The sequence below is a fragment of the Neodiprion pinetum genome, chromosome 2 (genome assembly GCF_021155775.2).
Source record: "Neodiprion pinetum isolate iyNeoPine1 chromosome 2, iyNeoPine1.2, whole genome shotgun sequence".
NCBI lineage: Eukaryota > Metazoa > Arthropoda > Insecta > Hymenoptera > Diprionidae > Neodiprion > Neodiprion pinetum.
In genome coordinates, this window is record NC_060233.1 from 35,565,212 (window position 1) to 35,578,350 (window position 13,139).

Genomic DNA, 13,139 nt, shown 5'->3' on the forward strand with positions numbered 1-13,139 from the left:
TTATGTAGACACAATTAGACAAAAATCCAACAATTAAATATCATTCTACTTAGTGCCATGTTTCATTACAGATCGGCCACATCAACATATAAAGTTAACGCCGATGCTCAGTGTTATGATCGGAGTAGTGGCAGCGTTGGTTATTGTGGCTATTGTTGTCATGGTTGTTCTGCGCATTCAACACGCAAATGTAGAAACTGATGGAAAATCACACACGGAGGTGTACAGCAAGGCAAATAAAACAGTCACCATCCAGCGTGAATTAAGATTGCGAGATGGGAATAGTTTGTTAAAGGATGAAAAACATAGCGGGAGTCCGTTTAGAAAATTGGATACAGCAGGAGAGTTTCTTGACAACGATGACAAGAATCCAGACATCATACCTCAACAAATCAATGGTAATAGTGACGTATTATGTGTCAACATATGGAGAAGGCTCTTGACAGATTTACTAACAATCCTCATGAAATTACCAAATATTTTGGTTCTGATTTTTTGATTTGTTAAGGTGATGAACCATCGGATTATCTGAGGAAGAGACGACTTATATCAACAATAGAAACTTCCCCGTCACGAAATTTAATGGACCATCCAGCAGTAGTAGCAATTAGTGGACAAAGTAACTATGTTGGGTATTGTACAATACGTAACGGAATGCCACTCCACGATCTTTCAAATTTGTCATCAAAGCACAAAACTGTAAGTATGACAGTTGTATTATGGTAACATAACACACTTGATAAGGAGTTTCACTTTCGCAATGATCAAGTAAAACTCATCTACCTCAACTATTTGACAGAAGATCTTGCATGACACGACCACCTTCTGTCTTCAGTTTCAGCCAATAGTCAGCGAAGTCTATGGTACCGGTGTATGCACGCTGCCCAGACAATATTGGCCAAACGCCGAAGGTGTTCAGTCTATGACGATGAGCCCTCCAGTTCTGTATGCTGGTCTAGGAATGGTGAGTCACCCTACTCCTAGTACTACGCTTCTGCCAAAGGATGTAGAATCCCGAGTCGCTGCTCAGTGTTGTCTTCAATCACAGCAAGAAGCAATAACAAATACGCCATTGGTGTTATCTAAAAGAGAAAGTTCTGTGTGATATATACCCAGAGAGGAACAGAAGTTTCATACGTGAACTATGTTGAACATTAATTCTAGTATAACGTGTAAACATTTGTATTAAAATGAGCCTAGTTTCTTTCAGTGAATTGTTTTCATCCCGTACCATATTACATCTATGTTCAATCAAGTGCCCTTTTGTATTGAAGGAAACTTAAAAAGCTATATTTAATATAAGTATATGAAGTTGTACGTATGACATGGGGCGCGCAAATGGGTTCTACATACAATTCATGTGTTGTAAATACATTAAATATGGAAATATTTTATACCGATCACTAGTACGATATTTAACTCGGTTCAATTGCATCTTCAAATTCATAGCATAGTACGTAAGTTCGTGTAGTACACACGATACCATCTTTTCAAAGTCGAATATAACCAGAACTGAGCATTGTGGACCTTTGATTGTGAGCATAAAATACGTATTGCAAAAATTATTCTTAATTCGTAGAATCCATTAATATATCGTTTAATCAGCAATAAGTTTTCATGAAATGATCATCCATTAACCTGGTATTCAAAAAATCTACTATTATTTTGATGTATTTTTTGCTTATACTCAGGAGATTCTACAATTGACGGAAGGTCAGAATGTAGGTCCTGTATAGCTTTGTGATTTAATTAAATTCGTTCAGTTTTCCGTCAATACTGTCGTCTGTATGGAATATGAATTACCTTACTTCAAATTGGTAATCGTACTACTTGTGAAATTGTCTATCGTCATATAATGATTAATTGTCAATGAAAGATAGATCTATTTAAATTTTTATAGATGTGATCTTCAACAAAGCACCGCAAAATTGAGTTTAACTATAGATTTTATGGATGTAATCGTAAGTGCTGCTGTTGAAAAATTATAACTTCGAAAGTGAAATTATGTTCAACTCAGCACCGAATGTCATCCATTAAATACACATTCATCGAGCAATTTGTTGAACGGTTCAATTTTTATGTTCAGAATTTTTGAAAAGTTGATCTTGGAGCAGCGTTGAAAAAAATATATAAATTCATATATATATATATATGTATATATAATAGATATGATATATATTTATATACGTATATATGTACGATGAAAATGCTGCCAGTTGTGGTAATACATAAATGCATAAGAGTTTTAAATAAATATCTATATTGTACAGTTTGAGTTACACACAGCATTGAAGATATGGTGCGTGATTTTTTCTCGTGATAAGTTATTAGTATCAGAAGTAAGTAATGACCTATAGTTAATGAGCATGACTTCAAAGAGAAATGTAATTCCAAATGAATTCGATTGTGGTGGAATATGATGATTGTTGACTGACATACATCATCAAATTTCTACTACGCATAAATTCTCAATAAATGAATACAATCTCCCAAAACTGTTTGTATACTATAAATCTAAACTGTATTAACACACCATGTGTACAAATGCGTGTAAGTAAATATTCTTTGATTAACTTAAGTAACTGTACCAAATCTGAGTGAATGTTTGTAATTTTTCTATATCACCTAAATTTTTCGTGATGATCATACGTCGTTGTGACAATTAGTTTATTTTAAGATCTATTTGCTGTTAATCAAATGGTAAGGTATGTAATTATATAAGCAAATACTAAAATTTTACCTTAAAATCGTAACTGATAAATATTATAATAGGCAGTGTACAAAGTCTACAATAATATAACATATCTATGGTATTGAACAGAATGTGACAGAATTGAATTTTCTTAAAACAATTAATTATGTACAATATAAAGTCACCGTCACTTTCAATTAAAATTAATAAAAGCAGCAACAATTATTTAACCTAAATTGATATACAATATCCCGTGGTTAACTGAAGTCCTGCAAATCTAACTTATGTCTTCTGAACTTACTTGTTAATTGTTTGTAGTTACTGAATACAAATTTGGCCCTTTCTTCAAAATAAAACCATTTTCGTTCAGTTTTGAAATTAAAGCGTTAAAATCATCTACAATAATTTTTTCTTTCGTTGCCAAGTCTCTCATTTCCCTTGTTGAAAATACTGTTTTTTCCATAGCAGCTGCTTTATCTCTCAATAAACTTATAAACGCTTTCACCTGTAGAAAAAAAAAACGTATAGAATATTATTAAGCGAAATTCTTACTGAGCCAAGTATATGTCAGGACATGTTTCTGTTCTCTATTCTGTATATCTATCCATAATTACCTTAGCAGCTGTTAATTTTCCAGATCCAGACAATAGTGAATAATCAGGCTCAATGTGTTCCACATCTACCTCTGCCATACTGAACTTTATTATCTCAATGACTTCCAAAGCATCACTATGCGTGGCTTCTTCTCTTAATTCCAACTTCGCTCTTGCCTAAAAATGAGGTATTAGAGCTCCAGATCAGCTTCTTGGATTGATATGAAACATGCCTTTGATGAGAATTAGCGTAAGTTTTTCACGTATCAAATAAAAATCATATTGTATTGATAATCTTAAAGCATTCTCATTCATTTTGAGGTACTTTAACATCTCTTTGCGACTCAGATGAACATATTGATTACGTTTCTTTAGCTAATCGTAAATGCATGTAAGAAAAATTCTACCTCAGTCAGTCTGATTAGTGCTGCCAATTGCCTTGGTGTCATGGGCGTTATTTTCTCCCTGTCGTTTCGCGCTCGACATTTTAAATAAAAATCCTTCAATACTTCTACTGCAGCAGGTGTTATTTTTGGTTTAACATATTGCCGAGCATATATAATATAGTTTCGAAGAATACGATGTGGTATTGGGTCAATGGTCTCAGTTGGACATAAACTCAATTTTTGCCTGTATTTTAATATTTGTAAAACTTTAATAGGAATAGTGACATAGATAAACTTTGATTTTTCAACAACAGAAGTTTTTTACCTCAAGTTATTTGCTGACATGGAGGATTCACCAGTCGATAACGAATTGGTACTGTTAGACCTCATATCTCCAATTTGGTTGCTTATACCAACATGTACAGCCATAACGTGGTCGGAGAGTAAATCATCCAAATGCTGTTGAAAACAAAAAAAAAAGATGGTCCCCATATGAATCACGTCATTTACAACTACATTACTCAAGATACGAAGCATTTTTTTCTAGAAGACACTTACTGCATCAGGTTGGTCTAAGAGTATAAATATTAGATCGAAACGTGAAAGCAGAGGCTGCTTCATGTTCAAATTTTCAATTACAGTTTTGGACCTGTCATAGCGTCCTCTAGCTGGATTGGCAGCTGCCAAGATTGACGTCCTAGCTGGAAGGCAACATACCATCCCTGATTTAGCTACACTGACACTTTGTTGTTCCATCGCTTCAAGTAATGCCTATTTGAAAGAATAGAAACGGATACGTTATTTGAGTGAGACACTTGTGAGCAAGAATAAATTATAATCAGAATCAACGTTACTTGATGTTGCGTTGACATTTTATCAAATTCATCTATGCAACAGGTGCCTTTATCAGCCAGAACAAGTGCTCCAGGTTCAAGAACGACGTCACCGGTACTGGCATCTTTCACAAGAGTAACAGTTAGACCCGTCGAGGTACTAGAAGTACCACATACATAAATACCTAGAAAAGAAAACTTAAGCAAGTAAGTCAGTGAATTTATGGAAATATTGTACAGCAAGCTACTATTCACCTTTGGCTGCAACACGAGCACAAGCTTGCAACATTTGTGACTTTCCAAGACCGGGGTCACCGACAACTAAAACATGGACATCATCGCGCACATCCTGCGATTTTGTGCTGCCTCCGAACAGGCTTAGAATGAGTCCAGCTTTTATGAGTTCATGACCATAAATACTTGGACAGAGGGATTGCACAAGTAATTTGAATACATTTGGATCATGATAGACTTCCTGCAACAAAATAGAAAAGCCAATTAAAAATTCACTTGTCCTTGTTAATTTTACAATCTCACGCAACTGACAATTGACCTTTACTGCAAGGTGATCTACATCAGTCAGATCAAGTGCAACAGCACATTTGTTTTGCGATTTATTATTTAATATGTAAACAGCTTCCATGTATAAAGAAAACAAGTTCGCGGCAGTATTTCCTTTCGATGAATTCTTCTCGTTTCCTCTGACCTAGAATATTACATCAATTACTAAGCAAACTTGGAGAAAATAATTAATTACATACAAGAAAATTTTGTTCAAGAAGATTCTAATAATATTACTGTGAAACGTCAGTGGCAATGTAATTGTTGGATTTGCCTAGAATCTTTATTATATATGCTCATATTTTTAATAAAAATTTCAACTCACTTTAATGATTCCAGTCACGGTAATATCGTCTCCTGGCATACAAGTGTTGACTAAGTCTTCTATCAAGTCGACATCAATAATACGGGGCATTCTCCCTTTGTCATCCTGTACAAATTGAATATCTAATACATGCTTTGTATTCATCAATGATCGACATGTTTGTGACGATAAACTTTATAATATTGATGCCAGCTAAAGTTCCATGTAAAACTTGAAAATTGAAGTATAAATCACAAGTAATAAACATGCATAGAAAAATGAATGACAACACCAAGGATGATTGAGTCTAGTGAAATAACCTGGATAAGAATTATGTCGTTAATAATGTAAGAAAATTGACCTGCTCATCGCCAACATGTTCCTGTAATCTTATCACTTGAAATGTTACAGTTTTTGTATGTACCGAACTCAAGAGAGGTTGGAATTTTTTTCCATTACAGGAAACGCACTTGGTTGGTAAGGTGTAAATTCCATCAACTTGTCTCGAGATCATGCGACTGCCGCATGATACACACAAGAACTCCATCCATTGGGCAAAATGCTTTATATTCCCAACCCTCATAATACATCCTCTGATGGATATTAGCTTACCTAGAGTAAATTATTTCATGTGTTATGAAACTTGCAAAACAATTTGATACAGTTTCGTTTTAATTAAAAGAGCTAGTATTGTATTGTGTGGAGAAGTAAAAACAATCTATGGCAAACAATGAGTGGATAATTTTTAGTGCTAAATTCAGCCCAAGATTTATTAAATATGAATACAGATTTAGCACAAAATAATGATATTTTTGAAGTACATTGTGTGCCTATTGAAAAAGATAATCTATACGTTTTTTTGAACATACAACTGATAAATGTCAACGAATGTTAGTGAAACCCACCAACTGCATGATAATACCGGATTAGTTTCCATTTACTTTTATGTTGATCGTGGTAAAGATTTTACTTTATAATTGTATTCTATCTATGTTTTTTTTTTCACATAATCATATCTTTGCACAGTTAACTTTGTTTATCTTTAAAATGAATAACATTGTTTTTTTTTTTTTTGTTATAAGAAAATAGTAAGTTCAAAGTTAACACATGACTGCGTCGTGCATTGATTACGTGAAAACTGATTAGCACCATGAGTTAAGCTAGTTCCTATGATCATTAATACTAAGTTTATCCCCAGGTTCCTATCCAGGAGATAGAATTTACTTTTCTTAGTACCTTCATGGCATTATGCTTACCATAAGAATTTACCTTGAGGTCTCTCAGGGAGAGGACTGGACCATAATTGGATATTCTTACTACGGCTATTGGCAAGTTAGCTGAGACAGTCACATCATCCATTCCCTCTTTTGCTGTGATTGTTTCAATCATCATCTTGATGGTAATGCATAGTAAAATTAGAATAATTAATGCAAATCAATTTCGGACAAACAAACAATCTATGCCTACCTGATCAATTGCCATACCAAGGCAATTTAGCGTATGTTTCGGATCATTTGTCAGATCCTCTTTGAAACTACTCCACTCATTATAAAACGAGTCATCCTTAAGCAGGATCTTAATGTCAACATGATAAGGTTTGTTGTTTTCCAAGTTTGAAACTGGAAATATATCCATATGGGACATTATAAATCTTTGCATTGCTTCAATTTTTCTTACTGTCGACGAGGCTTTGGTGTACACTAAAATGATTGAAACGATTCTACATAGCATATGATCGTAATTAACAAACATGTTTTGTATATAGCCAGAAGAAAAATTGCATTTACCTTCGTTGTGGAAATATAAGTCCCAATTATGATATGGGGAGTTGTGTCTATTTGGATTGAACAGCGAACATGCCTCGCTTGAATCTGTAGGATTTGACATGTCCTTTTTCGACCCTCCGAGTGCTGAAACGGACACATTAACACGAAACAATGACGGAATTTCAATAATGCACTTGCGACATAAATCTAGAAATTAACGGAGCTTAACTGACAAAGCAAACAGAATTACTTGACAGGGTTTTTGGTAAAGACTGCTGAAATCCACGTGTTTGAAGTCAAACTTTTTTCTCGTTATACTTTGCATTGTCTATAACATTGTATTTAACTGAATACTCACTTTCCGTAATTTCAGATGGTCTTTTCCGCTTTCCTTTGTTTCTGTACCAACTTCTACCACGATTATTCATTTTGCAACGTGAACCCTAAGCAAAATTCACCAGTGGTAAACACACACCAAGATTAAAACTGAGAAAGCGCGTGCCGACAAGCGTAAAGCATTATCGTCTGCTATGGCAATACAATGCGCACGCGCGCCGTTGGCTGATGATGTATCAAAATCAAAACGCTGTTTTAGCTAGTCGCAAGTGAAGTACCTACGTTGGGTGGAGAAGCCGAATTGTTTTCGAAAAGTGTTTTGTATGAAAAAATATTCAGAGTAACTGTAATACGTCACGGATGCGCTAATTTTGATCAAGATGAAATGGATGCTCCGTATGTGAGACAGTATTTAACGCAGTGTTCTGATTTAAGACCTAAAAAGGTGATTGTCGAAGATTTTTTATTTTTTTTTTGATAGGAAGAGATAGAACGAAGCTTCTTAATACTTCGAGTGTATTTTAACACACATTTGAAGGTATGAGCAAAAATTTTGATGATCCAACTGTCGCAGAACGGCAGCGTTATTAGCTGACCCGTTGACTGAAGAATATATCTTTAGTCGACGGCTGACCATCGAAGGGCCTAGCCGCTTGACCCTGGAACCGGCAGGAAAGATGAAGTACGTATTTCTTGTCTGAAATGTAAAAACTAAAATCATTATACATCATATCATATCATCATACATCATACATCATACATCATCATACATCCTACATCATACTTCATACAAAGTACTGCAGTTCGTAACCAAAGTTTGGATGTTCGGATGTTCAGAAAGTGACGTCACCCAAAATTTTTTTTCTCCCGACGTGATCGATCTATATAGACGAAAATCAGCTAGCCGAATTCCTCAGTCTGGAAATAACGGCGCAGTAGAGCGGACGTATGAGAAACGCGCTCCGCAGATTTCGAGTACCGGGTTCTCTAACTCCATGGATCTCCCGGTGAAACTCGAGTTCCCGGACAAGCGCTCTGTAGTTTCTACGCTCCAGGTCCACTACCTGGTGAAACTCGACTTCCAGGACAAGTGTTCCATAGCTTCTGCGCTCCAGATCCGCTACCTGGTAAAATTCGATTTCCAGGACGAGCGCTCCGTAGTTCTGGCTGTCGAGGTCCTCCACCTGGTATATCTTGACATCCAGGAAAAGCGCTCTGTAGTTCTGAATGTCACGATTCTTGACCTGGTGACTTTTGAACAAGGGCTCCGGAGTTTCTACGCTCTAGGTCCGCTACCTGGTGAAACTTGAATCCAGGGACAATTGCTTCATAGTTTCTACGCTCCAGGTCCTCTACCTGATAAAACTTGACTTCCAGGACAAGCACTCCGTGGTTTCTGCGCTCCAGGTCCACTACTGGGCGAAACTCGACTTCAAGGAGAGGACGAGGAGGTGGAGAAAGACATGTAGAACAAGGAGGACGAGGTGGATTTTTCGCGCAAGCCCTGATTCGGTAGCTATCAATGAACTAAAAAAATTTCTATAATCTTTTATAATTTTCTCATAATCTTCTTAGTCAAATCTGTCAATAACAAAATTGTAATAATCCGTACACAATATTTTTCATGTGTTCTAATATTTAATATATTTATTAGTTTTCAAGGTATAACCCGAAGTGGTTAGTGGTGGTCGTTGGAGGTGGTTGGCGGCGGTTGCGGGTGATCAAGGTGGACGAGGTGGAGGACGAGGACGATGAGGACAACAAGGTGGACGAGGAGGACGAGGATTTGTGCACGGTGGGCAAAATTATTTTATATTATTGATTGGCGCTTGTAATTATATTTTATCTAAAAATTTTTACACTCGTCATGTTCACAATAAATTATTTCAATTCATTTTTCGCGCAAGACCAAAATCAGTAGCTATCGATGCGCTAATGAAAGTTCAATAATTTTTCATATTTTCTCATAAACTTCTTGTTGAAATGTGACAATAAACAAATTATTCTTAATCCTTATACAATATTTTTGATGTTTTCTGATTTTTAATGTGAATATTTAATAGGATTCGAGTTATAACTCGAGGTGGTTAGCGGTCGTCGTTGGAGGTGATCGGAGGTGGTTAGGGGTGGTTGCGGGTGATCGAGGTGGACGAGGAGGAGGAGGACGAGGATGACGAGGATTTGTGTACGGTGAGAATAACATTTTCTATAATATTTAATGGCAATTTTTATTTTATATTTTATCTACAATTTTTCAAACTTGTCACGTTTACAAGCAATTATTTTAATTCATTTTTTGCGCAAGCCAACGTTCAGTAGCTCTCAATGGGCTACTCAGATTTCTATGATTTTTTTATAATTTTCTCATAATCTTCTTGGTCAAATCTGTCAACAACAAAATTATATTAATCCTTACAGAATATTTTTCATGTGTTCTAATACTTAAAATATTTATTAGGATTTCAGTTACAACCCGACGTGGTCGTCGTTGGATGTGATCGGAGGTGGTTAGGGGTGGTTGCGGGTGATCAAGGTGGACGAGGTGGAGGCCGAGGAAAAGGACGACGAGGATGACGAGGATTTGTGTACTATGCGTATAACACTTATATAATATTCAACAGAGTGGAAGTAGGAGTAGGAGTACGAGTAGAAAAAGGAGTAGGATCGGGAGTAGGAGTAGGAATAGCAGTAGGAGTAGAAGTAGGAATAGGATTAGGATCAGAAGTGAGATCAGAAGTAGGAGTAGAAATGGGAGTAGGAGAAGGATCAGGAGTAGAGTTAGGAGTAGAAGTAGAAATAGGAGTAGGAGTATAATCTAAAAAGAGGGATACAATACCGAATAATCACGACCAGCTAGTTATAAGTATCGTTTAGGATAGAATAGCACACGATTTGCTCAAACACGCAAACGGTCAAATTTAGTGATTCTGCAGCTTCTCTGCATTTGAATATAAATTCGTCCGTCGGCGTGCACTGTTGTATAAACTCAAACACTTTATAAATTGTTACTTTCGGTATCTACGTCATCATCGTCATTCATTGTTACAAAATATACTTTATCTTTTACCAGTTACATCACTTCGAATCATTTATTTTGAACAAGGTCCTTTTCCCATTTTCATTATTATAAATCAGCCTCAACCATTTAAACAACTCTCACAGACCTGTATGGGACTAGGCAACAACGTACCCACATTACCGGCTTATCGAAAGGTAGGTCTTCCTCAGTTTTAATTTTTATTCATTGTCGTTACGTGGGAGCATCTGTGATTATTCAATTATTCATTGACTACCACCGTTCAGTACACTCTCACCCCGACGAAACACAGGTTCTTGTTTTTTGCTGTAAATTTTGATGCGTTGATCGCAGCGTATTGGGACTGCGCCCAATCGATTTTTCTCGCAGAATAACGTCAGAGTAGCGCATAAAAGAATTCGTTCCGGCACTTTTCAGAATCGCGAAAATTTTCGCCAAAAATGCAAAGGGGTTAGCCTTACTTTTTCTTCATTTTTGGAGCCGAAAATTTTTCGTCCCGGATTCGATTTGAATGACCCTCACCTGACCAATTGGACCCTCAGGAACCCAGAAAACGCAGCGAAAAGAGCGTAGAACCAACAGGGAAGAAGTTACGAAGGAAAAAGCACCTGCTGAAAAATGTCGAAAACACAGGTTCTGGTTTTTTGGCTGTAACTTTTGATCCGCTACTCCCAGCGTATTGGGACTGCGCTTAATCGATTTCTCTCGCAAAATTACGTCGGAATAGTGCACGAAAGAATTTATTCCAGCACTTTTAAAAATCGCGAAAATTTTCGCCAAAAATGCAAAGGGGTTAGCCTTACTTTTTCTTCATTTTTGGAGCTGAAAATTTTTCGTCCCAGATTCGATTTGAATGACCCTCACCTGACTAATTGGACCCTCAGGAACCCAGAAAACGCAGCGAAAAGAGCGTAGAACCAACAGGGAAGAAGTTACGAAGGAAAAAGCACCTGCTGAAAAATGTCGAAAAGACAGGTTCCGGTTTTTTGGCTGTAACTTTTGATCCGCTACTCCCAGCGTATTGGGACTGCGCTTGATCGATTTCTCTCGCAAAATTACGTCGGAATAGTGCACGAAAGAATTTATTCCAGCGCTTTTAAAAATCGCGAAAATTTTCGCCAAAAATGCAAAGGGGTTAGCCTTACTTTTTCTCCATTTTTGGAGCTGAAAATTTTTCGTCCCAGATTCGATTTGAATGACCCTCACCTGACTAATTGGACCCTCAGGAACCCAGGAAACGCAGCGAAAAGAGCGTAGAACCAACAGGGAAAAAGTTACGAAGGAAAAAGCACCTGCTGAAAAATGTCGAAAAGACAGGTTCCGGTTTTTTGGCTGTAACTTTCGATCCGCTACTCCCAGCGTATTGGGACTGCGCTTGATCGATTTCTCTCGCAAAATTACGTCGGAATAGTGCACGAAAGAATTTATTCCAGCGCTTTTAAAGATCGCGAAAATTTTCGCCAAAAATGCAATGGGGTTAGCCTTACTTTTTCTTCATTTTTGGAGCTGAAAATTTTTCGTCCCAGATTCGATTTGAATGACCCTCACCTGACTAATTGGACCCTCAGGAACCCAGAAAACGCAGCGAAAAGAGCGTAGAACCAACAGGGAAGAAGTTACGAAGGAAAAAGCACCTGCTGAAAAATGTCGAAAAGACAGGTTCCGGTTTTTTGGCTGTAACTTTTGATCCGCTACTCCCAGCGTATTGGGACTGCGCTTGATCGATTTCTCTCGCAAAATTACGTCGGAATAGTGCACGAAAGAATTTATTCCAGCGCTTTTAAAAATCGCGAAAATTTTCGCCAAAAATGCAAAGGGGTTAGCCTTACTTTTTCTTCATTTTTGGAGCTGAAAATTTTTCGTCCCAGATTCGATTTGAATGACCCTCACCTGACTAATTGGACCCTCAGGAACCCAGATCACGCAGCGAAAAGAGCGTAGAACCAACAGGGAAAAAGTTACGAAGGAAAAAGCACCTGCTGAAAAATGTCGAAAACACAGGTTCTGGTTTTTTGGCTGTAACTTCTGATCCGCTACTTCCAGCGTATTGGGACTGCGCTTGATCGATTTCTCTCGCAAAATTACGTCGGAATAGTGCACGAAAGAATTTATTCCAGCGCTTTTAAAAATCGCGAAAATTTTCGCCAAAAATGCAATGGGGTTAGCCTTACTTTTTCTTCATTTTTGGAGCTGAAAATTTTTCGTCCGAGATTCGATTTGAGTGACCCTCACCTGACTAATTGGACCCTCAGGAACCCAGAAAACGCAGCGAAAAGAGCGTAGAACCAACAGGGAAGAAGTTACGAAGGAAAAAGCACCTGCTGAAAAATGTCGAAAAGACAGGTTCCGGTTTTTTGGCTGTAACTTTTGATCCGCTACTCCCAGCGTATTGGGACTGCGCTTGATCGATTTCTCTCGCAAAATTACGTCGGAATAGTGCACGAAAGAATTTATTCCAGCGCTTTTAAAAATCGCGAAAATTTTCGCCAAAAATGCAAAGGGGTTAGCCTTACTTTTTCTTCATTTTTAGAGCTGAAAATTTTTCGTCCCAGATTCGATTTGAATGACCCTCACCTGACTAATTGGACCCTCAGGAACCCAGAAAACGCAGCGAAAAGAGCGTAGAACCAA

At 37.2% G+C, this 13,139-nt stretch overlaps 3 protein-coding genes across 16 annotated transcripts in view; 2 read left to right on the forward strand and 1 right to left on the reverse strand.

Moving 5' to 3' along the window:
• The window catches only part of LOC124213036 (neural cell adhesion molecule 2), a 43,777-nt gene extending 40,681 nt beyond the window's left edge, over positions 1-3,096 (forward strand). For all 5 annotated transcript variants that reach the window (XM_069133383.1, XM_046613828.2, XM_046613830.2 and 2 more), the window contains 3 exons: positions 72-398; positions 509-699; positions 836-3,096. In XM_069133383.1, the coding sequence (XP_068989484.1) occupies positions 72-398; positions 509-699; positions 836-1,105 (788 nt within the window). In that variant the 3' untranslated portion in view covers positions 1,106-3,096. The remainder of the gene's footprint in view (positions 1-71; positions 399-508; positions 700-835) is intronic.
• LOC124213038 (DNA helicase MCM8) lies at positions 944-7,640 on the reverse strand. Of its 7 annotated transcripts, XM_046613834.2 has the most exons (15): positions 7,494-7,640; positions 7,157-7,279; positions 6,837-7,069; positions 6,626-6,761; positions 5,731-5,981; positions 5,391-5,495; positions 5,058-5,210; positions 4,760-4,979; positions 4,526-4,689; positions 4,230-4,442; positions 3,997-4,130; positions 3,693-3,915; positions 3,307-3,462; positions 2,994-3,197; positions 944-1,082 (listed from the first exon to the last, which is right to left on the reverse strand). In XM_046613834.2, the coding sequence occupies exons 1-14, from the start codon at positions 7,561-7,563 to the stop codon at positions 2,997-2,999; spliced, it is 2,382 nt and encodes a 793-aa protein (XP_046469790.1). In that variant the 5' UTR covers positions 7,564-7,640; the 3' UTR covers positions 944-1,082; positions 2,994-2,996. The 7 variants fall into 7 exon arrangements, 5 of the variants coding, with proteins under 5 accessions (XP_046469790.1, XP_068989487.1, XP_068989486.1 ...); XM_069133386.1 differs by having other exon boundaries at positions 4,760-5,210; positions 5,794-5,981; XM_069133385.1 differs by having other exon boundaries at positions 4,760-5,210.
• A 62-nt stretch (positions 7,641-7,702) lies between these two features.
• Positions 7,703-10,163, forward strand: LOC124213051 (uncharacterized). Of its 4 annotated transcripts, none has more exons than XM_069133391.1 (7): positions 7,703-7,916; positions 8,010-8,153; positions 8,361-8,598; positions 8,849-8,983; positions 9,126-9,266; positions 9,535-9,661; positions 9,930-10,163. In XM_069133391.1, exons 2-6 carry the CDS (start codon positions 8,149-8,151, stop codon positions 9,643-9,645), a joined length of 630 nt encoding a protein of 209 aa, XP_068989492.1. In that variant the 5' UTR covers positions 7,703-7,916; positions 8,010-8,148; the 3' UTR covers positions 9,646-9,661; positions 9,930-10,163. The 4 variants fall into 4 exon arrangements, 3 of the variants coding, with proteins under 3 accessions (XP_068989492.1, XP_068989493.1, XP_046469823.2); XM_069133392.1 differs by having other exon boundaries at positions 8,046-8,153; XM_046613867.2 differs by having other exon boundaries at positions 7,703-7,867; positions 7,953-8,153.
• Positions 10,164-13,139: the final 2,976 nt, after the last annotated feature.

What these genes read in the sequence shown, in the direction of transcription:
- LOC124213038 (XM_069133385.1), bottom strand. Translation starts at nt 7,563, where the DNA reads ATGAATAATCGTGGTAGAAGTTGGTACAGAAACAAAGGAAAGCGGAAA. An exon ending in AAATGTCAACGCAACATCAA is followed by an intron (nt 4,443 to 4,525) that starts GTAACGTTGATT and finishes TCTTTCAAATAG; the next exon opens with GCATTACTTGAAGCGATGGA. An exon ending in GAAAATTAACAGCTGCTAAG is followed by an intron (nt 3,198 to 3,306) that starts GTAATTATGGAT and finishes TTTTTTCTACAG; the next exon opens with GTGAAAGCGTTTATAAGTTT.
- LOC124213051 (XM_069133391.1), top strand. An exon ending in CGCTCCAGATCCGCTACCTG is followed by an intron (nt 8,599 to 8,848) that starts GTAAAATTCGAT and finishes CTTGACTTCCAG; the next exon opens with GACAAGCACTCCGTGGTTTC. An exon ending in TTCGCGCAAGCCCTGATTCG is followed by an intron (nt 8,984 to 9,125) that starts GTAGCTATCAAT and finishes TATATTTATTAG; the next exon opens with TTTTCAAGGTATAACCCGAA.